Source organism: Festucalex cinctus, chromosome 6 (assembly GCF_051991245.1).
Source record: "Festucalex cinctus isolate MCC-2025b chromosome 6, RoL_Fcin_1.0, whole genome shotgun sequence".
Classification (NCBI taxonomy): domain Eukaryota; kingdom Metazoa; phylum Chordata; class Actinopteri; order Syngnathiformes; family Syngnathidae; genus Festucalex; species Festucalex cinctus.
In genome coordinates, this window is record NC_135416.1 from 179,536 (window position 1) to 205,416 (window position 25,881).

General features: G+C 46.3%; 6 protein-coding genes and 1 long non-coding RNA gene across 20 annotated transcripts in view; 2 read left to right on the top strand and 5 right to left on the bottom strand.

Moving 5' to 3' along the window:
• Positions 1-465: 465 nt before the first annotated feature.
• On the bottom strand, positions 466-6,144 carry tmem178a (transmembrane protein 178a). 2 transcript variants are annotated; one of them, XR_013284045.1, is made up of 5 exons: positions 5,377-6,144; positions 4,590-4,703; positions 4,038-4,175; positions 2,858-3,153; positions 466-1,651 (listed from the first exon to the last, which is right to left on the bottom strand). XR_013284045.1 is itself a non-coding variant. In XM_077525100.1 (4 exons), exons 1-4 carry the CDS (start codon positions 5,864-5,866, stop codon positions 2,915-2,917), a joined length of 981 nt encoding a protein of 326 aa, XP_077381226.1. In that variant the 5' UTR covers positions 5,867-6,144; the 3' UTR covers positions 466-2,914. The 2 variants fall into 2 exon arrangements, 1 of the variants encoding a protein (XP_077381226.1); XM_077525100.1 differs by having other exon boundaries at positions 466-3,153.
• On the top strand, positions 5,806-14,113 carry soul4 (heme-binding protein soul4). Of its 5 annotated transcripts, none has more exons than XM_077525107.1 (6): positions 5,806-6,802; positions 11,091-11,274; positions 11,445-11,530; positions 11,604-11,745; positions 12,623-12,806; positions 13,061-14,113. In XM_077525107.1, the coding sequence occupies exons 2-6, from the start codon at positions 11,109-11,111 to the stop codon at positions 13,233-13,235; spliced, it is 753 nt and encodes a 250-aa protein (XP_077381233.1). In that variant the 5' UTR covers positions 5,806-6,802; positions 11,091-11,108; the 3' UTR covers positions 13,236-14,113. The 5 variants fall into 5 exon arrangements, with proteins under 5 accessions (XP_077381233.1, XP_077381234.1, XP_077381235.1 ...); XM_077525108.1 differs by lacking the exon at positions 5,806-6,802 and adding an exon at positions 9,636-10,884; XM_077525109.1 differs by lacking the exon at positions 5,806-6,802 and adding an exon at positions 9,636-10,817.
• LOC144021095 (uncharacterized) lies at positions 6,322-11,351 on the bottom strand. Its single transcript, XR_013284046.1, has 3 exons — positions 10,636-11,351; positions 9,908-10,029; positions 6,322-6,758 (listed from the first exon to the last, which is right to left on the bottom strand). It is a non-coding gene; the product is annotated as an uncharacterized LOC144021095 (long non-coding RNA).
• Positions 14,114-14,300: 187 nt separating the features above from the next.
• On the bottom strand, positions 14,301-19,393 carry eif4a3 (eukaryotic translation initiation factor 4A3). Its single transcript, XM_077525094.1, has 12 exons — positions 19,086-19,393; positions 17,910-17,982; positions 17,775-17,841; positions 17,551-17,613; positions 17,359-17,491; positions 16,419-16,499; positions 16,218-16,359; positions 15,577-15,715; positions 15,395-15,510; positions 15,157-15,264; positions 14,969-15,096; positions 14,301-14,478 (listed from the first exon to the last, which is right to left on the bottom strand). Exons 1-12 carry the CDS (start codon positions 19,237-19,239, stop codon positions 14,462-14,464), a joined length of 1,221 nt encoding a protein of 406 aa, XP_077381220.1. The 5' UTR covers positions 19,240-19,393; the 3' UTR covers positions 14,301-14,461.
• Positions 18,848-25,881, top strand: part of pgap4 (post-GPI attachment to proteins GalNAc transferase 4) — a 60,515-nt gene continuing 53,481 nt past the window's right edge. The window contains exons 1-2 of one of the 2 annotated variants that reach the window (XM_077525097.1): positions 18,848-19,873; positions 19,966-20,513. The gene's annotated coding sequence lies outside the window, so the exon portion shown is untranslated. Of the gene's footprint in view, positions 20,514-25,881 lie in introns of both variants that reach the window. The other variant, XM_077525096.1, reaches the window with a different exon arrangement.
• Positions 19,861-23,124, bottom strand: LOC144021087 (serum response factor-like). 3 transcript variants are annotated; one of them, XM_077525102.1, is made up of 7 exons: positions 22,389-23,124; positions 22,096-22,311; positions 21,097-21,217; positions 20,594-20,665; positions 20,393-20,473; positions 20,261-20,322; positions 19,861-20,109 (listed from the first exon to the last, which is right to left on the bottom strand). In XM_077525102.1, exons 1-7 carry the CDS (start codon positions 22,716-22,718, stop codon positions 20,035-20,037), a joined length of 957 nt encoding a protein of 318 aa, XP_077381228.1. In that variant the 5' UTR covers positions 22,719-23,124; the 3' UTR covers positions 19,861-20,034. The 3 variants fall into 3 exon arrangements, with proteins under 3 accessions (XP_077381228.1, XP_077381227.1, XP_077381229.1); XM_077525101.1 differs by having other exon boundaries at positions 20,393-20,494; positions 22,389-23,101; XM_077525103.1 differs by lacking the exon at positions 22,096-22,311 and having other exon boundaries at positions 20,393-20,494; positions 22,389-23,101.
• The window catches only part of pex6 (peroxisomal biogenesis factor 6), a 40,975-nt gene continuing 39,490 nt past the window's right edge, over positions 24,397-25,881 (bottom strand). For 4 of the 6 annotated variants that reach the window (XM_077525073.1, XM_077525072.1, XM_077525075.1 and 1 more), the window contains 3 exons: positions 24,982-25,067; positions 24,716-24,915; positions 24,397-24,640 (listed from right to left, as the gene is read on the bottom strand). In XM_077525073.1, coding sequence (XP_077381199.1) covers positions 24,461-24,640; positions 24,716-24,915; positions 24,982-25,067 — 466 coding nt within the window. In that variant the 3' untranslated portion in view covers positions 24,397-24,460. Of the gene's footprint in view, positions 24,641-24,715; positions 24,916-24,981; positions 25,068-25,770; positions 25,841-25,881 lie in introns of those variants that run through there. The other 2 variants (XM_077525078.1, XM_077525076.1) reach the window with 2 other exon arrangements.

The following is a 25,881-nucleotide window of genomic DNA, read 5'->3' on the forward strand; positions in this document are numbered from 1 at the left end:
AAAGAAGCTGTCAAAAAGTTTTTTTCGCTCACTCACACACAATGTTGTTTATCTTTATTACTGCTGGTGAGGAAAAAAATATCTGCCTAAATTGGACCCCAAGGCATCTTCAATCTGCAAATTTGCTCTAAATACTTGTGTGAGAAACAATAATGGGAACATTTGCTGATGGTTCACATTGCAAAAAAAAATCATTGGTCTTTGCCATGCAAATATTTTTAACTCATAAAGGGAAAATTCTTTAAAAATTACACATGGGTATTATTCTGTCAAAAATGATCTCCTTAAGTTCAAGAAAGTTGTTTGTGTTGATAATTCTGTGAAACTATTCTGCCATTGTCCTTATAGCAACACATGTCTCGTTTTATTACTGATCATAAATGACAAAATAAATGACATCATGAGAAGTCCATTTCAAAAAAGTTCAAGAAAAAGCAAAGTACTAAGTAATGAAATGCATACGCATGCTGTTGAAACGTTGATTTATTGTTCGATTTTCACCAAACAAGTCGGTGCAACATATGCACAGCAGCGGCGCTATTGATTGATTTCATTACATTGGCGTGAACAAGAAATCATCTCACGTGAAGAAGAAAAATGGCAGAAGTCAAAAGTAGAGAGCAGCGCCTTGAGACACGAGCGAGCCGCCTTGAGACACGCGCGAGCCCGTTTTCGTTGCTTCGACTTGAGATACGAGCGCTGTTGGAGAACGCGACGAACTCGCTTTGACCAGAATTCTTCCAAAAAGACGTTTCAAGATGTCGAACGACACTCGCAGGCGACAAAAGTCCCTTTTGTGTATTTAGAAGCTTCTTCGCCTTCGGAAAAGTCCACTTCTGGATGCTAACAGATCATGCAAAATGTCGTCCACATGCTAACGTTAGCATCGGCATTTTCGAAGGACGGAGGCGCCCTGGAAGAACAGAAAACAATCGAAACTAACGTTTTTTTCTGCGGAAAGAAGAGAGCCACATTTTTCCTTGGTGGCAGTCTTCATATTTATGGAGCAATCATACACAATATTCTGTGGGCCTCACAAAAACTGCAGGAAAAATGGCTAGCATTAATTGTGCTTTATAAATACATTGTTTGTATTTATATCAGATATTTGGTTTTTTTTTAAAATCATATTGGACGCGTCTTCACGACGACATGAAATGGTTTTGTTTTGTTTTGTTTTGGTCATCTTTTTGTTTCAATTTGTGGTGTATCTCGGCCACCACAGGGGGGCAGCATCATACAGACAGACACACAGACGCTCGCAAGTCAACGGCCGCAAAAGGACGCGCAGGCGGCCACACTCGCGTCTCCATTCGGCCGACTTCAAACTGGCGAGCGAGTCACGCCAAGTGCTGCGAAAAGACATCGAGGGAAGGAAGGAAGGAAGGAAGGAAGGAAGGTGCAAGGCCGTGTGCGGAATTGAAGCATCTGAAAGGTCACGTGGCGCGTTCAGGTGTCACTCGCGTTTCTGGACGAGTTGACACGACTGCCAACACAAACACTCGAGATTGACAACTAGCTGGCCAGCCTGCGTCTATTTACATTTGCATTTACTGGACATCATCATGGACGCCGGGATGCAACGTCATGGGCGAAATTCAAACAGCGCCCTCTGCTGTCCATTGGAAAAAGCACACCAGCATGCGCAGAACTGGACATAAAAAGAAGGGCAAAGTTCATGAAATGTTCCAAACTGACGTCAGACAACAAACATCACCTTTTTCTACATTTCAAGAAATCAATGAATAAATAAACCACTTGGGACGGATCCAAAGTGCTTCCAAGTCAACACGTTTGAGGATTTGGAAGCTAAGAAAGGAGTGAGCCACTTTGATGACATCATCGAACGAGTCTGCCTCTGATTGGCTGCATCTCAATTCTCTTCCTGTTGGCGGGAAAAGAAGCCAGATGACCAAAAAGTTGATGATTATTATTTTTTTAATCTAAGTATTTAAATTAGATTTAAATTGAAAACATTTATGTTTAAATAATAAGCATTTTAATAAATAAAAAAATATATATTAAGAATATTTTTAGATCTGTTTTTATTTTCACCTTTATTTCTTCTGATATTTTTACATATTTAAATTATATTTAAATTGAAAACTTTAGAATTTATATGAAATTATATTTAAATAATACAAATGTTAATAAATTAAAATAAATACATAAGTAAATAAAAAATATTTTTTATGTATTAATGATATTTTTTGATCTGTTTTCATTTTACTTTTATTTCTTTTGCCATTTTTGGTCCTCTGTAGATTTTTGGCCTTTGCAATTCAAATTGAAATCGTAATAATCGTTTCACAAAAAAATGTTTAACGCCTTTTTTCTCTTTCAAGCCTCAGTTGGAGAAATAGTTTTGTTTTGTTTGTCACATTTTTGTCAGGATGATCCCGTTTGTATTGATTTGTTGATATGAAAAGATGTAATGTTGAACATTTTGCAAGTGACATGACATGACGTCACACGTCGATTGTTTGCCGTCGCCGTGCATGGAAACCGCAACCAAAAAAAAGAAAAAAAAAAAAAAAGAAACCGCATTCCAACAAGGTGGAAACGGTCACGTGACCGGTTGGGCAAAATTTGCAATTGTTGACGTTGTGTTTGTTTGTTTTGACACCCACGAAGGACGAGCGCATTTTTTTTGCAGCTCTGAAAATGTTTTCTGTTGTTTGCTTCAACTTTTCCATACATGTACAGAATGTATGTTTTCAAATACTGTATGCGCATTTTGGCGACTTATCGCCTGCAGTAAAATGGGCGTCGCCGTATTCTGACGACGCTAATTGTCGTTATTCATCACCAGCGCGCTCGGTTACCGTGACAACCGTGCAAGTCCAACAAACATCACCTGGACTTGACGGCGGGCGGGCGTGGTCATTTCTAGGGCGGTGGGCGGGGCTTTGGTTCAGACGGCGGCGGCGTCTTTGTCGCGGGCGTTTCCCGCCGAGCGTCCGAGGAGCGGGAAGGCGGCGCCCAGGCAGCCGGACGCCACGCTGAGCGCCAGGCTGGCCCACGCCAGGCCCACCGACCAGCCGTAACCGTGGTCCACGTCCGCCGGCAGGCCGTAGATGAAGGGCGGCTTCCGCGAAAGGTCGTAGGTCACGCTGGCCGCGTACGTGCACAGCGAGATGGTGCAGAACATTCCTGAAGGCAAAAAAAAAAAGAAAAAAAGCCGGCATCAGAAGCGCTCGTCCGGTCGCAATGAGGCGCCGCCGCCAGCAGGGGGCGCGTGAAAAACACAAGCAAACCACTTTTACGGCCGTCGAAATGTATTGATTCATCGACAAACAATTGAAAATCAACCAATCCAAGAAACAAGTCATCATTTCGAGCCATTCTTTCATGGCTCTACATATGCTCCCAAAATAAAACATTTGATCCGATGATTTGATTCATTGGTAGCCTAAATAATTGTATAAAAAATATTGATTCGATGGTGTCAACGAGGGCACTGATGAATGCTTTTAAAATCGATGATCCGATTGATGACTCTACTGAATAATTGAGTAATTGCCCCCACCCAATTTTTTTTGTTGATCCATTAAAATGTTGGATGCAAATTCAACCAATTGAGTGCATCTAACTACTCTTCATTTGTATTTTATTACATTTTTGATTAAAATCTTCTATTATAAAAAAAATACATCTACTCTGTTGCTATAAAAACATGGAACCTACCAAAAAAAAGATGAAAGTCTTTTTTTCTTTCATCAGGGCAAACAAATGATATTTTTGTTTCCATTTTGCAGCAATTAGCATGAAATATGAATCCATGTCGTCATTATACACAAATCGATTGACAATTGTGAGTAAACGAGCTTGTTTTCAACACGGCCCTGCTTGATCTCTTATACTCTGCTGCCACCTGCTGGACGTTTGTGTAATAACTACAAGTTCACAGCGAGGTCAATCGAGGTCACGTACAAAGATGGCCGCCAAACATGCTTCCGGCCAGGCAGATGTTTTCACTCTTTATCCGACATTTTTGGGCCATCCGTCCGGGCCTTTCGTCGCACGCACGCACGCACCTGCCATGAAGAAGAGGAGTCCGGCCACGTGTCGCGTGAGGCGCCCCTCCCAGAAGAAGCCCACCGCCGTCACCACGCTGCCGCACAGCAGGACGGCCGCCGCCATGCCCAGGAAGCCCGCCGTCATGCGACGCAAATCTGGACGCACGCAAGCGCAAATCAAACGCACGTAAGCACCTCGCGTGTTTCCATGGAAACGCGCGAGCCTCCATCACATGCGCGCGTGTGTTGAAACAGTCGACATTTTTTACTGGGATATGACAAAAGGTCGCAGGTCGCATGTGTGTTGTGCACTCACGCACCAGTAAAATCAATCAAATAAAGGAAGAAAGTAAAACAAATAAGGACAATAAATCACATTTATAATAATAAATCAATAAGTAAAGTCAAATAAAATAGCGAAAAACATTCAGCCGACATTTTTCAACATGATGACAAAAGGTCACAGGTCATGCGCGTGTGCGTAACTCAGGCAGCAGCAAAATAAAAAAGCGAAAAGCATTTTTCAGTGGGATGTCAAAAGGTCAGAGGTCACGTGTGCGTGCGACTCACGCAGCAGATGCCACTCGTCCTGCTGGATGCTCCGCGTCAGGTTGAGCGGGATGTTCCGCAACCTGATTGGCTGAGAGAAATGATACTTGACCGCCGTGCAGCGCTCGGCGATTCCTGCCGTTGAAAGAACAAAAAATAAAATTCATCTCCACAATATGAACCATTTGATTGTACAAATACGGCTCCACCGTTTCACTTGCCAATTGAGTCATCATTTTTGATGATTTTTTTGGGGGGGAACTTGTCGTCTTGTTGTTGCGCAACAATAACCGCCATTTTGCTGCTTTTGCCATGCATCAAAATTCATCCGACTGTCTCAACTGCACAATTTTGCTCTCGATCGGATGTAAAGTCAATTCAGGGTCGCGTCATCATTGATTCGCTGATTTACCATCAAGCTTTGCGGTCCTGGAGGGCCTGCAGGTTTTGGATATTTCCCTCCTTGGAGCTCATCATCCTGATTGCAATCAGCTGGGAAATCCATCAAACCTGCAGGACTCCGGCCCTCGAGGACCGCAGTCGGCCACCACTGCTTCAAGTGTTTTGCTGTTGTTTCTTTGGAAACTGACAGCAAAGTTCATGATAGATAGAAAAAAGACTTTTCCCCCAAAAACATTATTAAAATTCCCAAAAGATGTTCCAAACTATTTTTCAAGTCCAATCGTCAATATGTCGACTCCAAAGGTGAGCTCGTATAAGTCACGCGTGCTCGCTTTCAGTTTGGCCAAACCGCCGCAGATCGCCATTTTATCGCCATTTTATCACCATTTGTCTCGCCGCTTCTCACCCCTGTCGACGAGTCGGTCGATGTCCGGGTCCAGTCCGGCCACGTAGCACTTGCGCCAGAGGCCGGCGTGCGTGGAGAAGAGCGGGCGCCCGCACTCGGTCTCCAGGATGCCCATGCCCAAGATGGCGCGCCAGTTCTCCAGCAGCTCGTGCTCGCGGCTGCCCACGTGCACGGGCTTCATCAGCGCCAGGTCGCGCGCGCCCGCCGCCGCCGCCGCCGCCGCCGTGTCGAGCAGCGGCAGGTGGTAGATGGGCATGTCGCGGTTCTGCTGGCCGCCCGAGTCGGCGCCCTGCCGCTCGCAGTTGTCGCGGTGCCGCCGCGTGTCCGTCTCGTACCAGTGGTCGCTGCCGATGGCCGTCACGAGCAGCAGCAGCGAGAGCGCGCTCAGGGCCAGGCTGGCGGCGGCGGACGCGCGCGCCGCCGCCGCCGACGCCGACGACGACGACGCCGAAGCTCCTCCGGCGCGGCTCGCTTTGTCTTCAGCGGCCATGGCGTCCTCCGTCTTGTGTTGTTGCCGCCGCCGCCGCTGCTGCCATCTCGGGCCAAGCGCGCCGCCGTCGGGAGCGCGCGCGCAAGCGCAAGCGCAACCTGCCCAACGGCCGTCAAGCGCGCGGCGCTGCTGCCCGGCGCAACTTCCGCCGCCGCGTCGCTTTCAAAGTCACGCGGTCACGCCCGCCATCTTGCGGCGCCGCGTTTCATTTTGGTCTGCCAACTCGAGCCAACTTGTCCACATGAAGCATTTCCACTTTGGTGTCGGTGGAAGATGTGATGGGGCCGCGGGTGACGTCACGCTACAGGATTGTCCGGAAGTTGTTCCTTTGCGCTTGCCGGTGACGTCATCACAGCAGCGCTAACTCGTCAATTGTGACGACAGAAGTTTTGTTGACATTTTTGTCTTCCTTTCACTTGATTGTTGATGCGTCTGCGCAGCGTGATGCATTTCACATATGAAACTTTTTCCGAGCCATGAAATGTACATGTAGCACTTTATTTTCTACGTCATCATTTTTCACCATGAAAACAAAATTCAATGTACTCTAGTCAACTCAGGCAACGTAAGATGGCTGCCGGTGGCTTTTTTCAGCTTTCTTTTGATGACACTTCTTGTTATTGTTTATTATTCCACACAAACTGGTAAATGTCAACAAACAAACATTTTTTTTTCCCAGCGTGGCTGACCGAGTGACGTTTTGTTGACATTCGTGTGAGGAGACATCGGAGCCAAGACGAGACATGGATCAGCGTCGGCTTCTCACCTTTGACCTCCTGCTGCTGCGCCACTTCTCGCCAATGATTGTGTGTTAGCTGGCATCCGATTCCTGCTGATGAAGCTTCAGCAGGACGATCGATAATCTGCTGATGGGAGGGGCTTCATTCGGACGCTAACACACACACAAGATGAAGATCGTGGGAAATTGATCAGAAGGTGCGTGCGTGTGTGTGCAAATTGTTCCTATGTTGATTGCGAGCGTGTTCAAAAGTTGCATTTGATTGTCGTCGTCATTGCAATCATATCAAAAATGTTTGAAATGCAAACATTTGCACGTCGCAAGTCAAAAGGGCGACAGGAAGTGGAATGACCTTCAAGCGCGCACACACACAAACACACACAAACGCAAGTCCGATGGAAATATATCAGAATGATAATAAGAATACGTTTCAAGATTGTCTTGGGCACAATCAGGCATTTGCGTGTCAGCTTTTATTTTGAAAATACATCCTGTTGCTCTGCAGCTGTCTATGGTTGTGCGGCGGCCATCTTACGTTGCCGCCCGCTAAAGCGAGCACAATTGGAACACGTTTGCGGAATAAGCGCTCAAGAAAACGGACGGATGGATGGATGAATTCTCTGTGATGTTTTCAACTTATTTTCTGCCCGCACGTCCAAAATGACACGTTTGCGTGCGAAAATCATCCACAAGCAGGAAGATGAAAAAACTTTTTGTAGCCCGGACGAAAGCGCCGACTTGATTTAACGTCACCGTCATGTCGTTTATTGACCGCAGAAAGATCCAAGCGGGGTCACGTGATCAAAAGTACGTGTGTTGGCTCACGCGTGATTTCCAGCTGAACTCCTTGTGAAATTGGTCTTCAGGTGCCCACCGAGCTGCAGACGCGAGCGGCCAGCCGGCAGGCCGCTGCAAGCCGGCAGGCCGCTGCAAGCCGTTGAGGTCACAGGCCGCCATCTTGCTCCTCCCACCTTCCCAGCAGACGGCTTTCCTCTTTTTGTCGCGTTGCGGTTGCTGGCCGCTTGACCTTTGACCTTGCGGCGTATTTTTTGTCGTCGGCTTCCACGCCGCCTTTTGTCGACGCAAACGCAGTCACGTGACTTCATGATGGTTACGATATGATTCATGCGGCAATATCGTTTTTGGATCCCTTAAGATGACGGCGAGTCTCGTTTGAGTCGGCTTACAGGAAGCAGCGGCAGCGACTTGGATGAATTATTGATCATCTTAATGGACAACTTTTTCTTTTTTTTTTTTGCCTCCATCACCTGAGATGTCCCATGAGGCAAACGCACGCGACCCGCGACGGGAGCCATCTTGACACGTTGGCCGGCGCGCACGCACACGCAAAGCGAAAGTGAAAGCAAAATCTGCGTGTGAATAAAATTGGTTTCGTGAGCTTTGCAACGCATAAAAATGATCAGAAATTCATCGCGCTGACAACATGCAAATTGATGCAAATTGAAATAACATTTAAAAAAAGAAAAATCATAACATTGAAATGTGAAATAAAATAATAAATACATCAAATGAATCATCAGAAGTGCACAAAAATAATCAACCAAAATAAATCAAACGTTTTGTTTGTTTACCACTGCATCATTGTGTTGCTTTGTAGACCATAATAAATCAATAAATCCATAAATAAATAATCATAATAAAAACAAAACGGTTCATCATTTCCTCCCAATACGGATCAGCTTGAAGTGGAAAATATTTGGACGGGCGCCGTCAATTTGAAAGATGTCAGCCAATGGAGCAAATTGCAGGTCACGTGATCGCGCGTGTCGCACAGCCAATCACGAGCCGGGATGGAGCGTGGGAATGGGAAACGCTTCGTTTGATTGGCCTCCGCCAAGGAGACGTTTTTCTTCCGCCAGTTCAAAAGTCGGTTTTCAAACATTCTGCTTTGGAAACGTTCCAATGGCTCAAATGACTCAAGTCAAGTTACAACGTATCTTACTTGGATATTTGGGGGATTTTATTATCGCCACATGAAGGTCAGTGTTGGTGGCATTTTTCTTCAACTTTTCTTCTTTTCTTCAACGCATCCACTCAGCGATTGTTTGGTCAGGCGATGATGTCACCGATGTTGGCTCGTTTCAAGAGCTGATATGTGAACAATATTAATCCTTTGGCTTGAAATATTACAGGATATCAAAATCCTAATGCGACTAATGCTTGAAAAACCTTATCAAGCCGAGAGGCCTGCCTAAGGCAGCCATCTTGCTTTGAAGCCTTTTGCCCAGCAGGAAGTGCACACATCTAAATGCAGTAGCCATACGTGGCCAGTGGGGGCATACTAGACATCAAATGACCACTATGGTCAAACCTTCAAAACAAAGCAGCATGAACACAAAGTGACAACTCGGATAAGTGCTGATTTCAACTGAACTCATCTTAACCTCTTGACAAATTCATGAACTTATTAATTTGCCATAATGGCTCCAACAGTCACCATACGATCATTTCCACCATATTGTGGGGAGCTCGGCCATACGAAAACGCTCACGATATTGTCAATAAAAAAGAAATCAATATTGTGCTTTTGCGAATCAATCAAAACATAAAGTGGCTTCCTGGTCGGAAGGCCAAATCGCAATCACTTGAATCCTTCCGTGTCCATTTTGTTGACTTTCAACGACTCGAGCCGAATCCGTCAAACATTTTCCATTCCAGTCATCGCGTCGGGCTCACTTCAAAGCGTCTCTCCGCTTTCTCGACGATTCTCTTGTTTCCATGGCAACCGGCAGCAGCTGACCGCCGTTTCCATGGCAACGGAGACACCTGCTGCGCGCGCCGAACATGCCGCAGCAAACAAGCAAGCAAGCAAGCAAGCAAGCAAGCGGCTCGGCCGTCGTCGTCGTCGTCATGGCAACTGCAGAAGTTCGCTTCCAGTGTACCTAATCAAGTGTCCGGCCGCAGCAGGTTCGACTGGAGGAGGCGGAGCCAAGCGACCTCCACTCAGCCCTGAATAATTTATTGATCAGCACTGCGGCAGGAAGGAGGGGGGCGGGGTCAACAGTGGGGCTGATAAAAATTTCAAGACGCACTTTGCTTTGTTGGCTAACGGGGTCACCTTTGACCTCCTGTCTGACAGCAAGTCAACACGCTTGACTGACTTGAGCGTGACTCAGCAAACGCGAATGCACACGATCGCGCGCGCATGTTCTCTGTCGCGATCAAATTGTCACGTGTCACGTGGGCATGACTTGACAATAACGTGATTGTCAAAATAAAAGCATCATCTGGAACTTGACGTGGGCTGAAGAAAGGAAGCAAACAATCCAAAAGAGACTCACACAGCCGACGAAGAAGTGGACGCTCCTCTGCTGCCCCCTGGCCGCCGGACATCACATTACCGTGACGACTTTGGTCCATGACGTCATCGAAACTTGTTCCGGTTTAATGGGCGACACGATGCCTTCGAAAAAGAACATTATTTGATTCATCTTTTAATATATGTTGCTGAGTTTTATATTCATAAGTGTACATTTATAAAGTCGAAAGCTTTTTTGTTCTGTTTTTGAAAGAGAAACAAGTATATTTACTGCCAAAATTCAAAATAAATAAATGACTAAAAGTGAAAATAAAAAATACATTTGTATTTGATTTTTAAATGATATATTATTTTTTTACATGCGTTTTTATTTTCACTTTTAGCCATTTACTTGTTTATTTAGTCATTTATTTTTTCAAGTCATTTTTTTTCTAGCCATTTATTTATTGATTTAGTTGTTTATTTATTTTTTAAATTTGACAGTTTTGGTCCTCCATAATTTACAGTCCGTCTGTCAAGACTTCGACATTGTGTTCTCATTTTTGCTGTCTTTAATATTTCTTAGTTTGAGACCGCTGGTAATTTATTTTTCTATATTTTTCCCGCCTTTTCGAATTGTTATTGTGAGATTGTTGTGTATGACTTGTAAGTTTATTGTGTTGTTAAATGTGTGGCTTTTGTTCTATCAGGAATCCAACATGAGCTCAGACAACAAAGAGAAATACGCCACTTCCGTTTCCGCGCTCTTACTTTGAAGCGCGCCAGGGGCTGATACCGGAAGAGGCCGGGCCTCACGATCACTTCGCGTTTGCAGCCGAAGGACGAGCGTCGTCTGTCAGTCGGTCTGTTGTGACGAGCACGAGCACGAGCAAGCGATCAGGTAAAAGGCGGGCGCGCGCCTCATCACGTTTTCAAGGCGTGCTCACGCTCACGTGAGTTCGGAGAAGCGGCAGGAAACGAAGCCGAGCTTGTTTTGTTGACGTTGAGCTGCGCGCTAAGGTTCGCTACACGCTCAACGGTCGTTTCCCTGCTTTGTTCGACGCCAAGTGACGTCACGTAGCAGCCAGTCGTCATCGAAACGGTCGTTGAAGCGCGCGTTGACTTTTGCGTCCCTTTGGCGGGGAAAAGGGTTTTTGTTGCTCACGCTTCCTGTTGTGGCTGCAGATGACGTCATCGGTGCTTGTTGTTGTCCTCTTTTGGCTCAGGTTGGACAGGTGAGCGGCATGGCTTTGATCTCCTTGGACGACCTGGAGGGATTGGACGAGGACGAGCAGCTGGGCGATGACATCACGGACAACCCCGAGCCAATGGGAGACGAGGAGCACTCGGACAGGCTGCTCGCTCATTGGAGGGCGGTGGCCAGCACGCATCAGGTCACCGTGCCGACAGGTGAGCGCGCAGGCGCATGCGCATGCGCACCCTCCACCTCCATTTTCTGGAAGCGATTTCGGAAACGGCGGTGTTGAGGGTGAAGGCAGATGAAAATGGCTGCTGCAACGTGATTGGACAACAACAACAACAACCAAATCTGAAGGCCTTCCTTGTTTTGTTTTGGTTAGAAATGAGGGGGCCCATCCAGGAAATGACACGCAACAACCAGCAGAGGGAGCCCGTCCCCTTCGTGCCCGTTTCCAGCCAGGAGAAGGTCAGTTGACGCCAGTTGACGCCGCGCAAGCAAGCGCGGTGGTGACGTCAGTCCGACTTTGGCGCGTGCGCAGATGGGCGAGGTGCTGTGGGAGGAGCGCGTGTACCCGGCGGGCAAGTGGGCGTGCGTGCGTCAGGCCGAGGAGCTTTACGAGCAGAGCATCTCCAAGAGCTTCATGAAGTTGATGCGATTCATCTGCAAGGAGAACTCGGCAGGTGACGCACCTCTTCCTCTTCCTCTTCCTCTTCCTCTTCCTCCCTCTTCTTCTCGGGTTTAAGGTTATTTTGCTACATGAAAAACTCAGTTTGGTAAACAGAATAAAAAGCAACTCAAACTATATTTGATGTTTACAAAATTAACAATAATATCCTTTGTGCTCATCTTTAGTCATGAATTGAATGCAAATAAGTCCATTTACTTTCATATGAACCGGAATAAGGAAATATGGAGGACCAAAACTGCCAAAAAACGAAATCAACTAAAAGTGAAAATAAAAACTGATATACAAATATATATATATTTTTTGTTCTTTTTATTTTCATTTATATATTTTTTGGATACAATTTTTGAACTATATTTGTTTTATATCAGTTTTTATTTTCACTTTTAGTCATTTATTAGTTTTGGTCCTCCATAGTTATCTAGCAACAGCCAGTAGAAAAGCACCAAAAGATGATATCATCGTTCATGATGTTTTTTTTAAATATTGCACACGTTATACACGTTTAAAAAAACAACAACCTGAAACTAAGCAAAAGTAAAACCAAGTTAATTGATTAAATAATGAAACCTAATAAAAATGATCAAAACCAATTAAAAGTCAATTTAAAATGCAAAACAAAATCAAAAAATTCCAAAATGATCATAACCCTAGTGAAAAAAGCCTTCATAATAAACTACAAATCATAGCAAAACAAAAAAGCATAAATGGAAAAAATATATAAGTAAGTAAAAAAAAAAAAAGAAAAGTGGAATGAAAAAGCATTTGTAATAAAGTAAAAAGTAGTTTTTGGAAGGGAGCATCCAGAATCAAATTGTGAAGCGAACGAAACTCCAAGAAAGTAACAATTTGTTTGCGTGTCGCGGTGGCAGGCGGCCACCTGGGCCTGACGGTGCCGGTGGTGAGCACGGTGGCGACGGCGGACGAGGGCAAGACGCTCAGCAAGAGCGTGGAGACGGCCTTCTACCTGCCCGCCGCCTTCCAGGACGCGCCGCCGCGCCCGCACGACTCCGACGTCCGCGTGGTGCAGCGCGACGCCTTCGCCGTCGTGGCCAGGTAGGCAAAAACATACTTTGATGTCTACGCATGACGTGGGCGACAGGCCAAGCCGCCGTATTGCTCCTCCCAATTGTCAGGCAGCACTTTGAGTAGGAACGCAAACGCGAGCGTCTTTTCCATTGATTCGACTTGAAGGCACAATTTGGAGCAGTCTCCACTGTATCGGTTTTGTCTGGGAGGAGCAAGATGGCCGCCCTGTGGCTTCAACGGCACGCACAACTTGACCTTTTGTCCCGCGGCGCCCCCCGCAGGCCCTTCTCGGGCACGACCAACGAGCAGACGGTGACGCGCAACATCGGCCTGCTGTGGGAGCTGGTGGGCGGGGCGGCGTCGGATGGCCTGCGATCCGACGCGTACGTGGTGGCCGTCTACGAGAACCCGGGCGTCCCGCGGCGCCGCAACGAGATCTGGTTCCTGCGCCGATAGGACGGCCGCCGATTCCCATTCGCCGATGGCGTTTGTCACGATTCAACATCAATTCTTCTGAAATATCAAAGATAACTTCACAAAACGTTCAAACCATTTTGTTAATTCATCAAGGAAACGCGGATTATAATCAGTTCAAAAGATTTTTACAATCGTAAATATCCAATTCGGATTTGTCAAAGGACAATAAATCGGCTCTTTCATAAAATGGAAGGAAATACTTTGAAATTCATGTCAACAGTAAATTGCAAGAAAACAATCAAATATTGGCCTTTAAAATTCCATCTTCTTAAGAATTTATGGGAGGAAAAAAAAGATTAAAATTGCATCATGAATGTTTGATGAATCGATATTGGGCTTGAAAAGGGAATCAGGTCTTTTATAAAAATGTAAGAAAATACAGGAAATTGTAAGAAAACAGCAAGATACAAAAACATAAATATATATCAGTCTTGAAAATTCTATTTTCGTAAGAATTTATGGGGGGAAATGAGGTATTAAATCGTGTCATGGTTTGATGAATCGATATTTGGCTTGAAATGGCAAATCTATTCAATTACTGGATTAGCCCTCATGAACACTGAAACACACAAAAATTTGGTCTGCGTTCACACTGCAGGTCTTCCTTCTCAATTTGGAGGATTATTATTATTGTTATTGTTTCCAAACGAGGTCGCGTCCCCGCAAGGAAATACAAACGAGCTTCAGTCAGTCGGTTTTCTCATCAACAACCATGTGGGAGGAGCTTGAAATCAAATTGGATTACAATAGTCGGTTATATGCCGCCTGGCCTTTCAGACTGACGTCACGTTGCAAAAATGTGGATCCATAACCAATCTAGGAAAACATATGAAAGTGAGCCACATCATATTTAAAAATATCAATCAATCAATCGGAAAATGTGATTAGCCTGCAGTGTGAACACGCTTTTGTTTCTTGTTAGCATGCTTAGCTGTTAGCTGAAAATAAATCCGACACTTATTTGAAATTGAGTTTATTGAAGGTGAATATTTTTGTATTTAAAAAAAAAAAAAGAAGTCTAATCAAATTGTAAATGTTCCAGAATGAAGAGTTTGACAAACTTTTATTGTGAATAAATGTCCTGTCACATGTTGCTATAGTAACACGGGGGTGGAGAAAAGAGAAACAAAACTTTATTTACAAACCACTCTGACGACAAACAGGAAGTTAAAAAAAAAAGAAAAAAGGAGGGCGGGACGATGACATCAGATCAGGTCGGCCACTGTGGATCACAACAACACAATTTTCAAACTTGTACTGTTTTTTCTGTTTGATTTTTTCATTATCAGTCTTATGTTTTCATGTGGAAAAAATTAATAAATAGCACAAAAAAAAGGCGTGATTTTCTTTCCTAATTGTAAAAGAACGACAATTAGCTGATCAATCACATCACATGCACATTATTGTGGGAAGCATTCACACATACCGTATGTTGTTCCTAACCTTTATTATTATTATTATTATTATTATGTACTACTATTACTAGAAGTTGGAGTACTTTGTAACTTTCACAGAATTGATCTTTCGATTTCCTTCATTCAGCATTTCCACGCAATTTCTCCAGAAATGTCACTTTAGTCTCGTTTTGAACGTCGTCATCGTCCTTTCGAGTCTGATTCAAAGATTTTCGTTTCGCAACATTCAAGGATGCGATCCAATTTTGTGTCTTAACGTACGATTGTGAAAATAAGGCAATCGTTTTTGTTTGTTACCGTTCATGGGCATCTCGTCGATCTGCGTGGAGTAGTACTGCTCGATGTCGCGCAGGATGCGGATGTCGTCGTTCTTCACAAAGTTGATGGCCACGCCTTTGCGGCCGTAGCGCCCCGAGCGGCCGATCCTGGGCGAGGTCAGAGGTCAGCGGGTGGGCGTGGCGAGCGCGGGGGCGTGCGCGTCCTACCTGTGGATGTAGAGCTCTCGGTTGTTGGGGAGGTCGTAGTTGATGATGAGGGAGACTTGGGGGACGTCCAGACCGCGAGCCCAAACGTCCGTCGAGATCAACACGCGGCTGGCGCGACAAATTCAGATCAGACTTGTTGCATGGGCCGATATTGCCATCGATCGATCGATCGACCGATGTTTTTTCCATATATTGCAGGATGGCAATGAAATAAAAGTTGCAAAATGGTGCGGCCCACCTGGCTCCGGATCGGAACTCTTTCATGATGGACTCGCGTTCCTTCTGCGGCATGTCGCCGTGCATGGACGACACGGTGAAGTTGGCCTCGCGCATTTTCTCCGTCAGCCAGTCCACCTGCCGGCAAAAGGTCACGTGAGGCGGCGGAATGCCGGAATGCGAGCGAGCGTGCGTGCGACCCACCTTCCTCTTGGTGTTGCAGAAGATGACGGCCTGCGTGATGGTGAGCGTGTCGTACAGGTCGCACAAGGTGTCGAACTTCCACTCCTCGCGCTCCACCGCCACAAAAAACTGCTTGATTCCTTCCAGCGTCAACTCGTCACTAAACAAAAAGCGCACTCAAACATCAACTTTGACCCGCTGGCGACCTCGACTCAGCCGAAGCCAACGGCAAACCTGAAAGTTGATTGACAGCTGCCACAAGCGGTAAAAAAAAAAAATAAATCTAATCAAAGTTGACATTCTCCAGACTACCGCAACAAGAATCGACACGTCGCCGATATTGCACTTTGTACATGGGGGATGAATCGGCAAAATCATCCGCTTGCCTCATTTGCAAAACATTTGAAATCAACAAATAAATGACTAAAAGTGACAAAATGATCATTTGAAAATTCTATCCAAACAATTCAATAAATAAATCCATTTGTATTTCATTTTTGAATTTGATTTGTACTTGACTTCTTTGGAATTTTGTCCGTTTTGGTCCATTCCGGTTGAATCCAAATCAAACACGAAGACTTTTGACGGCCGCTTTAGATTTCGATTGAGCTTTAGCCGTGATTATTGACGTCATCTTCGGCCGGCCGGCGTCGGACGTTTACCGCTTGACGAGGATGCGAATGGGGTCGGTCATGAACTTGTTGGTCATCTCCAGGATCTCGTGGGGCAGCGTGGCGCTGATGAGGACCACCTGCGTGGCGGGCGGCAGGTAGCGGTACACGTCGTAGATCTGCTCCTTGAAACCTACGCGAGGGGTCAGAGGTCAGGGCGCATCCGACAGAGGCGGGCGGGCGTCCACCGACCTTTGTTGAGCATCTCGTCCGCCTCGTCCAGCACCAACATCTTGATGGCGCGCGTGCGCAGGCTGCGCCGACGGATCATGTCTGCAAACAAACACGTGCACACCTTCAATTCTTTCTTTTTTTTTTTTTTGTGGAGGCGGGGCTTGTATTGAACACGGACGACACGGCCTCAAAACTGTCTGCTAGCTTAACGCTAACAGGAAGGCAAAAATGTTGACATCCCCGAATAAAGCTCAATGACAACTTTCTTCTTCTACTCTTGTCTTACACATGAGCGCCCCCAAGAGGCCACGGTGCAAATGGCAGGAACGCTCATCCCGCACCATCATCGGCTGCAGCCTTGACCAGTTCCGGTCCTCGAGGTCCCGAGTCCTGCAGGTTTTGCTAAAGATCCGGATCATCACGATGAGCCGATTATATGAATCGGGTGCGCCAGTGAGCGGATACAGCTAAAACCTGCAGGACCCCAAGGACCAGAATTGGGGCCCCCGGGATCTCCTGAATTTCAAACGTCAAATGTGCTCCTCACTCCCGCTGCTCGTTGGCTGGCGTCTGTGGATCTCACTCGGCTTCACCCGTCCTTCCTTTCGTTTTTCCTCTGGTCTCTTGAGATCTCTCTCATCTGCTGGAGTTTCAAGGTTTCGGGGCTTCAGGATTCAGGTTTTTGCTTGGTGCTGGATCTCGCTCTGCTTCATCTCTCCCAAAAACCCATTTGCATTACGTCACCGATATTGTTCAACATTTTCCAATAAAACAAGATTGGAACACTCAAAGGCATCTGCTGCTTGCCACGGGGGGTGGAAATCGGTATCGGCAAGTCAGACCTTTTCACATAATCGAGGCTCGGCCAGAAAATTGGGATCGGTGCAGCCATATTATTGATGAGTGACGGATTTGAATGTACAGGTTGCTGTTGCATTTCATGTTGCCAAAAACTCACCGAAGACTCGTCCCGGCGTGCCCGACACGACGTGCTGTCCGAAGTCCAACTTGCGGATGTCCTCGCCCACGTTGGTGCCGCCGATGCAGGCGTGGCACTGGACGTTCATGTAATCCCCCAGAGCCAGCAGAACCTGGACCGAGCGCACGAGTCAACGAGACCGGCGGCGGCGGTGAGGGGGGCGGGGCTTACCTTCTGGATCTGGCCGGCGAGTTCTCTGGTGGGCGCCAGGATCAACGCCTGCGTCTCCCTCACCTGGGCACCAAAACAACTCCATTGAAGGTACAGTCGCTCCTCGTTGCCACAAGATGGCAGCAAATGCAATCAAATTATTGTATTTTGTTTTATTTTTCAAAGTGTCCCGCATTGGCGACGACGTGTTGCGAAATGCCCGTTTGAGCGAGCGAGTCACTCACCTGGATGTCCAGACACTGCAGCACCGACACACAGAAGGTGGCCGTTTTTCCCGTTCCGGACTGAGACCTGAAGGCAACACGGAGGTTGTTGTTGTTGTTGTTAAAAGCAAAACCGCTTGTCAACTTTTCACTTACTGTGCGATGACGTCTCTGCCTTTGATGATCTGCTTGATGGCCCTCTGCTGAATGGCCGACGGCTTCTCGAACCCTGAACGCAACACAACAGTTACAATCATCTGGAATTTGTCATTACATTTTGATTTATGTCACTTTTGTTTTTATTACCTAATTTTTAACGACAGCTTTGTTGGGAAAAAACTTTTACTTGTTTTTACCACTTGTTAGGGCTGGGCAATAAATCTAATTAATTCAATTATTCAGCATTTTGACAATTAAATTGTTGAAAATTTGCCAAATCATGAAATTGAATTCTGTCTTCTGGACTATGAAAAGCTTTTTTTTTTCTTATGTTCTGTTACTTCCAGATGTTATGGTGAGTTGATGTCAGTATACATTTTTGTTTTCCGAACATTTTTCAATGAAACCTTTAAATCAACATTTGTTGGGTTTATTAGATTAAAATAGATTAAAATCTTAATGGTCCTGAATGACTGAAAATATTGAGATTGGATTTTTTTGGGCCATATCGCCCAGCCTTGTGTTCATGAACGCTTCTTTTGACGTAAAGTAAAAAATAAATACATCCAAATAATCAAGTAAGCATAAACTATAATTGCAGTGGGAGGAGCTTCCTTTTGCCTCGTCAGCAAAATAAATACAAAAAAATATCTAAAAAACAAACTGGTTAGGCTGGCAATTGCAGACCGTTTTCGATGTCAGAACCGAACCAAAGCAAACCAAACCAGGCCCAATGCGTGACTCGGTCCGGCGATAGACCGCTCACGGCAAAATAGCGCCAGCAGCAGGAGAGTCGCCGCTCACGGCACAATTCCCCACTGGCAAACATATTGGATTGGTTTGTCACGTGCCTAATAACAGGCTTGACACACGCGCAACGATCGTCATGTCAACGAGTGAAAATGTGAAAACGTGAACTTTCTGGCTTCAGTCGTGGCCGCCATTTTCAAAGTAGTTGAGTGAACACGAGCGCCCACGTTGGACGTTCCTCGGCGACAAATTCTTTCCGGCGGCCTAACGGGAGCCCGACGCTCACCTCGCCTCAACGCTTGTCGACGAGGAACACGAAAAAGGCCGAGCGGAATGGTCGGAATCCGAGTTAGTGGCCGCGGCGTAGTTAGCGCTTTAGCTAGCTAGCTAGCTCCGCTTAGGCCTCGCAGATCCCCGGCCTACCGTAAGCGTAGATGCCGCGCAGCAGATCCTCCCTTAGGCCCATGTCGTCGAAGGTGGGGGTGACGTGCACCTCCTCGCTGGTCTCAAACTCCACTTTGGTCATGTCCTCGTCCTTCAGGAGCCGCTTCCGACTCTGCAAACCGGCGGCGGCCATTTCGTGACTCGAAGCGAAGCGAAAAGAAGCTTAGAAGATGAAGAGCCGCGACGCCAGCTAGCTGCTAACCGCGAAACAACACCGGGAGGGAAAAAGAAAAGAACGGGCGAGCGCGTGTCGCCAGTGCGATGACGTCATCGCGAAGCGCCGCCGTAGCCGACGTCATATCCCGTCAAATTCCGTTTTTAAAACATTATCGAAATGACGAAACATATATTACACGATTAGATTGCTCAGTGCTGCACTTTTTTAAACTACAACATTGTGAATAAAATATACACTTTTAATTAATCATCTGTGCTAATGAAAGTATTGATTCATAATTTGGTTGCCATGAAGCTCGTCAAATTTTGATTATAAATTCATCGTTTAGAGCCAACCCGATCACCCACTTCAGCACTGCATTTCATAATCTAAAATATATTTTCAAATTATCTTCTTATATCTTCGTTTCATCAAAAAATAACAAATGATACACATCTGCTTCTACTTTGGAAAACAGCATCTTTTTTTGCAGATATTCACAAAACCAATAACTGAATCGTTATCAATTCCTCTTTTGTGTATGTTCGAAAAATGAACATATATCGGTTGACAGCAAAACAGGAAGTGGACATGGAATGTGTTGAAAAAAGTATGTTTAATAACTTCAAACGTGTTAAACACAAGGAATGGGAAAGAAGATTCCAAACAATAATAAGAATAAAACAAATCTCTCCTTGGCAGAACGAACGAACGAACGAACGAACGAACGGGAGGCAGCCGACAAAACAAAAATCCGATTGTGGTCGAGCGTCAGTCGTCCACGCTGACCAACTGAAGCTCCGTCAGGTTAGCCCCGCCTCCGCCGTTCTGCTGGCTCAGCACCATCTGCACGCAGACGCCATTTTCATTTGATTGCCCGTTTCTTAATGATTGTGAGAAATCATGTGCGACGTCTTCACAGCCGTTCAAATCAGTCGCGTTCATATCAGCAGGAAAAAACAAACACGTTTTGTTGTTTTTTTGTTATTTTCCTCACCGGGTGCAGCTGCACGGCGGAGACGGGCGGGAGGGACGCCAGGAAGACCTGAGGGACGGACGCTAAAGGACAGACAGACATTAGCCACTCGCCATCATCATCATCATCATCATCATCATCATCAAGACGTACCGGGCTCATGCGTGGCGGCATTGAGGACGGGTGCGGCTGGTGCATACATGAGGGCGTGGCCTCCGGGGTCCATCACGTGACCTGCCGCAGAGGACGAGGCGGCTGGCGAGCGAGCGAGCGAACCAACAAACGCGTCACATGAGCACCTCAGCCAATCACGGGGCCTGCGATGACGGCGGGCGGGCCTGGGGCGGCTCTTACCTGCGGAGGAGGCCGGGCCGGGGATGTCGGAAGGGCTCGGATTGGTCGATGGCACCTGTGAGACTCCGCCCCCTGGCAACAAAACAGCAACGTTTCTCGACATTTTTCTTGACACGAGACGAAAGACTAGAAAGTGAAAACTTGAAGACACGTGAAAAAATGTTGACGATATTTTGTTATGTATTTAAATAAACAGTGGATGTCATTCTTAACATTGTGTGTTTAGTTTTACAGTTAACTAAACCTGCGGTGTCATTAAACAGCTTATTAGGGACAACAGAATAACATTTGCTCGTTGCTAACACTATGCAAGCAAAATGGTGCATTCAGGGTACTTTCACAGCATCAGAAACTTTGCTTTTCTTCTAAAACGTTTTAAAGGGGAAATAATCATCCATTTGGCCCAATTAGCCGATGTTTAGAGGCCGATAATAATTGTCGGCCAATTAATCGGTCGGTCGTCAGTGGCAATGCGAGCGTCGGGCCGGGCCACGCCCCCTTACCTGACATCAAGGTGGTCCTTCCCGCCGGCGGCTTGAGCGGCGTCCCGTTGGCGGCGCCGACCTGCGCGGGTGGCGGGCCGGCGGCCATGTTGGGCCCGCTCAAGAGACCTTTGCGGAGGTCCTGAAAAATCGGGATTTTACGACGGCGTATTAGGGCCACGCATCAACAGATTTTTTAGAGAGAAAAAAAAACGCATAAATGTGCGAGTTTAGAAAGTGGCAGATTTGCCAGAAAAAAAATGAGTTTTTTTCTCAGAAATTTGCCACTTTAGAAAATGGCCGAATTTACGACTTTTTTCTCTCGCAAATTTGCAACTGGCGACTTTCTAAACTGGCAAATATACGAGATGATTTTTTCTCGCAAATTTGCCATTTTATAAACTCGCAAGTTTGGGAGTATTATTCTTGCAAATTTGGGCGACTTTCTAAACCGGCAAATATACGAGATGATTTTTTCTCGCGAATTTGCCACTTTAGAAAATTGCCGAATTTACGAGTTTTTTTCTCGCAAATTTGCAACTGGCGACTTTCTAAACTGGCAAATATACGAGATGATTTTTTCTCGCAAATTTGCCATTTTATAAACTCGCAAGTTTGGGAGTATTATTCTTGCAAATTTGGGTGACTTTCTAAACTGGCAAATATACGAGATGATTTTTTCTCGCAAATTTGCCACTTTCTAAACTGCCGAATTTACGAGTTTTTTCTCTCGCAAATTTGCAACTTTGGGCGACTTTCTAAACCGGCAAATATACGAGATGATTTTTTCTCGCAAATTTGCCATTTTATAAACTCGCAAGTTTGGGAGTATTATTCTTGCAAATTTGGGTGACTTTCTAAACTGGCAAATATAGGAGATGATTTTTTCTCGCAAATTTGCCACTTTCTAAACTGCCGAATTAGCACATTTTTGCTGTAGGTGGAGAAAGACAAACAACGGTAGCCTAAATGGGCGAGTTTGGGTGCAATTTGTTCCCGCTCGCGTCCGTCGTCACCGACTTGATAGGCGAACTCTGCCTCCTGGAAGCCGGCGGCGCTCATCCGCTGCTGGCACGACGGCTCGGGCGAGTTGAGGCACGTCCGGATGAGCGCTTTTCCCGCCTCCGACGTGATGATTGGCTGCAGCTTGCGCGTGGCGAACGTGTACACGTGACCCGTCTCGCTGGCCACCAGCAGCAGCAGCTGCGTGGCCGTCAGCGTCGACAGCTCGTACGCCTGCCGAGCCGATTTCAGCGCCGGACGTCACCTTTCTTGGCGGTGACGTCATGTTCTCAATCGGTGACGTCACTCACCTTCTTCATGATGCCCGTCTTCCTCTTGCTGAACGTGGTGTACCTGCGGAGTTTGTTGTCGATGAACGCCATCTTGATCTTGACGCGCCCGCGAGTCTTCTTGCCGGCTTTGGCCCCCGGCGCGCCGGCCAAGGGCTGCCGGGCGAGCGGCGCCCGCTTGACGTCGCCGGGGGCCGCCCGGTCCTCGTCCTGGTCCTCGTCCTCGTCCTCGTTCTCGGATTCCTCCGTGGCGCTGTCGAGCACCTCGACGACGGCGGCGCCGAAGCGCGCGTCGTCAAAGCGGCCGGCGTCCGGCGGCGGCGGCGGTCCGCTCCCGCTTCTGGTGCCCATCGGCGAGAGACCGCGCTTACGGCGGCCGACGAAGGCCAACTTCCGGTGGGACAGAGTGCGCTGACGGGAGCGCTCGCTCAGCTACATGAGCGACTTACGAGGCTAATTTTGCTCTTTTGCGCTTTAGCGTCTTCAAAAGTTTGCAGCGAAAGTGAAAATGGAAATTGGCGGCATTCATTCACTCGCCGTTGAAATCAAAGTTGAATTCCCACATGTACGCAGCTCCGGACAAGCTCCTCCCTCCCGGAAACGCCGTCGAGCAGCACCCGGCAGGCCTCCTCCGCGGTGACATGTAGTTCCTTGTTGTGGACGCGATACAAGTCTCGGTCGTCGAAATATTCGACCTCGGAGGCCGAATATTTTCGCGCTTCACGTCGAACAAAACGGTTCGAGGAGAACGGGCGAACGAACGACTTTCGAGGACTGCCACTCCTTATTTGGGCAACGCGTCCAAACACGCGGAAGTGAAGCGTTGGAGTTGCCAAAACAAAATATATTTACCGAAGACTTTGGTCTTTCATCGATGTACTGATTTCAAAAAAAAAAACTATATATACATATACATAAAGATTGAAAAAATGTCTTGTCTCCCTGCTTGTTACTCGGGTCCTGCGATTGGCTGGCGACCACGTCAGTTCTCCGCCTCTCATCCAATAAGACAGCTGGGATCGGCTCCAATAGATGACTGCCTGGTATGGAATGAAAAGTACACAAATGGGTTGGGTGACGTGTTTCCGTTTCCTTCTGGTGACTTAACAACAACTTGCAAATGCAAAAATATCAAAGTTGACGATAAAAAAATGAAGAATAAAGTCAATCAGGGCACACGGTGCGACCTCTGACCCCCCGCCGGATGCCAAGGCCCCGCTGGAGGTGGCGGGATCAGCCCCGCCTCTATATTTACCTCAGATTAGCCGCACAGAGGCGTTCGTGTGCGCACACTCAACATTGACGACATCATGTCGTCGTCGTCGGTCTGGAGGAACCACAGCTTGACCCTTGACCCCGTCAGCCGAGATGCCCCCCCCTGTCAAAACACTCGCTTACTACAAGTAGTAACGTGGAGGCAAGTCAAGTCCACAATCACAAAAGTGATTTTTACCGATTATTTTGGACCTTTTTGTACTCTCAACATTTCCAAAAGTTGCACACAAGTGACGGCGGCCTCATGATTTATGATGCATAAGTCTTGTTTATCCTTAAATAAATATCATTGTATGGACCTGTTGGTCAAAACAAAGCAAATCTTAAGTTTTACAAGCATTTGACCTGGATCGATTATTCAATCAATTAATTGACTAATCAGATTCATTGAAGTTTTGCATTCAAGTGCATTGCAAAGACATTTTTTCGGCCCTGATTAGTGTTTATTTTGAATAGTGATTACAAAAATTGATGTCGTACTATGTTTGCGGTTCAGTCATTGTTTTTCAAAATAAAACCAGATGTTTTCAAACGTCTTATTTTGGTGAAATACTGCGGAGATGCTGAAGTCGGATGATTTGGACAATTTGCAATTCAAAAATGGCTCCAAACAATTACTGGATGATTGAAAAAGTTGTTGATAACCGATTACTTGCAGATGAATCGATTCTTTTTGACAGCTCTATACAGTACACACAAGAAGCGCGACGATATATCGATATCGCGATAAATCGTGATAGTCGTCTCCCGATAATGATTTTTTTTTGTTTATTGTCTACATTGTTTGACCAACTGAAACCGTTCCAACTTTCCACCGTTCAGCTTCCGCCCACAACACTTTTTGTGAGGCCGTGCGGCGTTGAAGGCAGCCGGGAACTTTTTTTTTTCAAACCAGAGCTCGCAAGACGAAGGAGAGCGCCGCGCCCAAAGCCAGACCCAGAGACAGGAAGAAGGCCATGATGGAGCCCGCCGTCTCCGCCTCGTGAGGAAGCACCTTCCTTCAAGGAGGGAAAGGAGAAAGATCAAAGGAAGGAGCGGAAGGACTTTTGAAAAGCACCAAAAGTCCGACTGACTTGGGTCCGAAGCACATGGCCAGGCTGGCCAGGTATCCGTTGGTGAAGGCGAAGAGCAGCATGAAGGCGGCGAAGAAGGCGTCGTGGCGGAAGAGGACGGGCAGGTGGCGCCGCGGCTGCACGTTGCACAGCATCAAGGCGGGAACCAGCGCCGCGCGGCTCGCCACCAACACGGGCAGCAGGCGGCTGTCCCGGCCCGGCTGCGTGGGAAACCTCGGTGAGGGGGACGGCTGACCACGCCCACTTGGCCAGCGCCGACAACTCACCCAGGAGCAGATGGCCGTCAGGCTCCGCCCAGCCCAGTCGCTCACGTTGAAGAGCAGGAAACACCACACCGGCACAAAGTACCTTTCTGGCACAAAACAAACGGGAACCAAAACTAACGCAACAATTTCGATGATTTTTCAAAAACAAAAACCACATTTGATGTTTACGAAAGCAAAATGATTGCAAAAATGTCCTTCATTTGCATCTTTGGTAATGAACCGAATGAATGATGAACTTTTCAGGATGATTTGAAGTCGATTTATTTTGATATGAACCGCCGGAAAAAGGAGGTCTGAAAGTGTGAAAGTGACATCATCGGACAGCAGCCAATAGAAAAGCACCAAAAGATGACGTCGCTCCCATGCTGGGTTTTTTTTTTACATCAATTTCACACATTAAAAAAACAAACTAATCTAACTAAATCTAAGCATTTATTAAATAAGACAAACTAACAGAACCGCCCTGAAAATGAATTCAAACTAACTAAATTTGTTTTTGAAATAAATGTTTTTTTAACTAAAACTAATACTGAACCTAACTAAAGCTAAACGTAGCATTTATTAAATAACTACAACTAAGCTGAAACTAGTACATTTATTTAATTTATTGAAATGAGTTTTTTAAATATTGTGCCCAATACACATTTGTTTTGTTAAAACTAAAACTAAACGAAAAGTAAGCATTTATTAAATAAAGAAACTAATCAAAGCGAACAGAATCACCCTGAAAACGAACAAAATGAAAAAACAAAAAAAACTAACTCAAATGAAAATTCAAAAACTATACACAAGGTGATGACATCATCAGTCCCGGGAAGGGGGAGGGGCCAGGCAGGCACTTCCTGTCAGGTGGCGAGCACTCATTTTGGAAGGAAGGAGAGAAAGATGGATGAGAAGAGG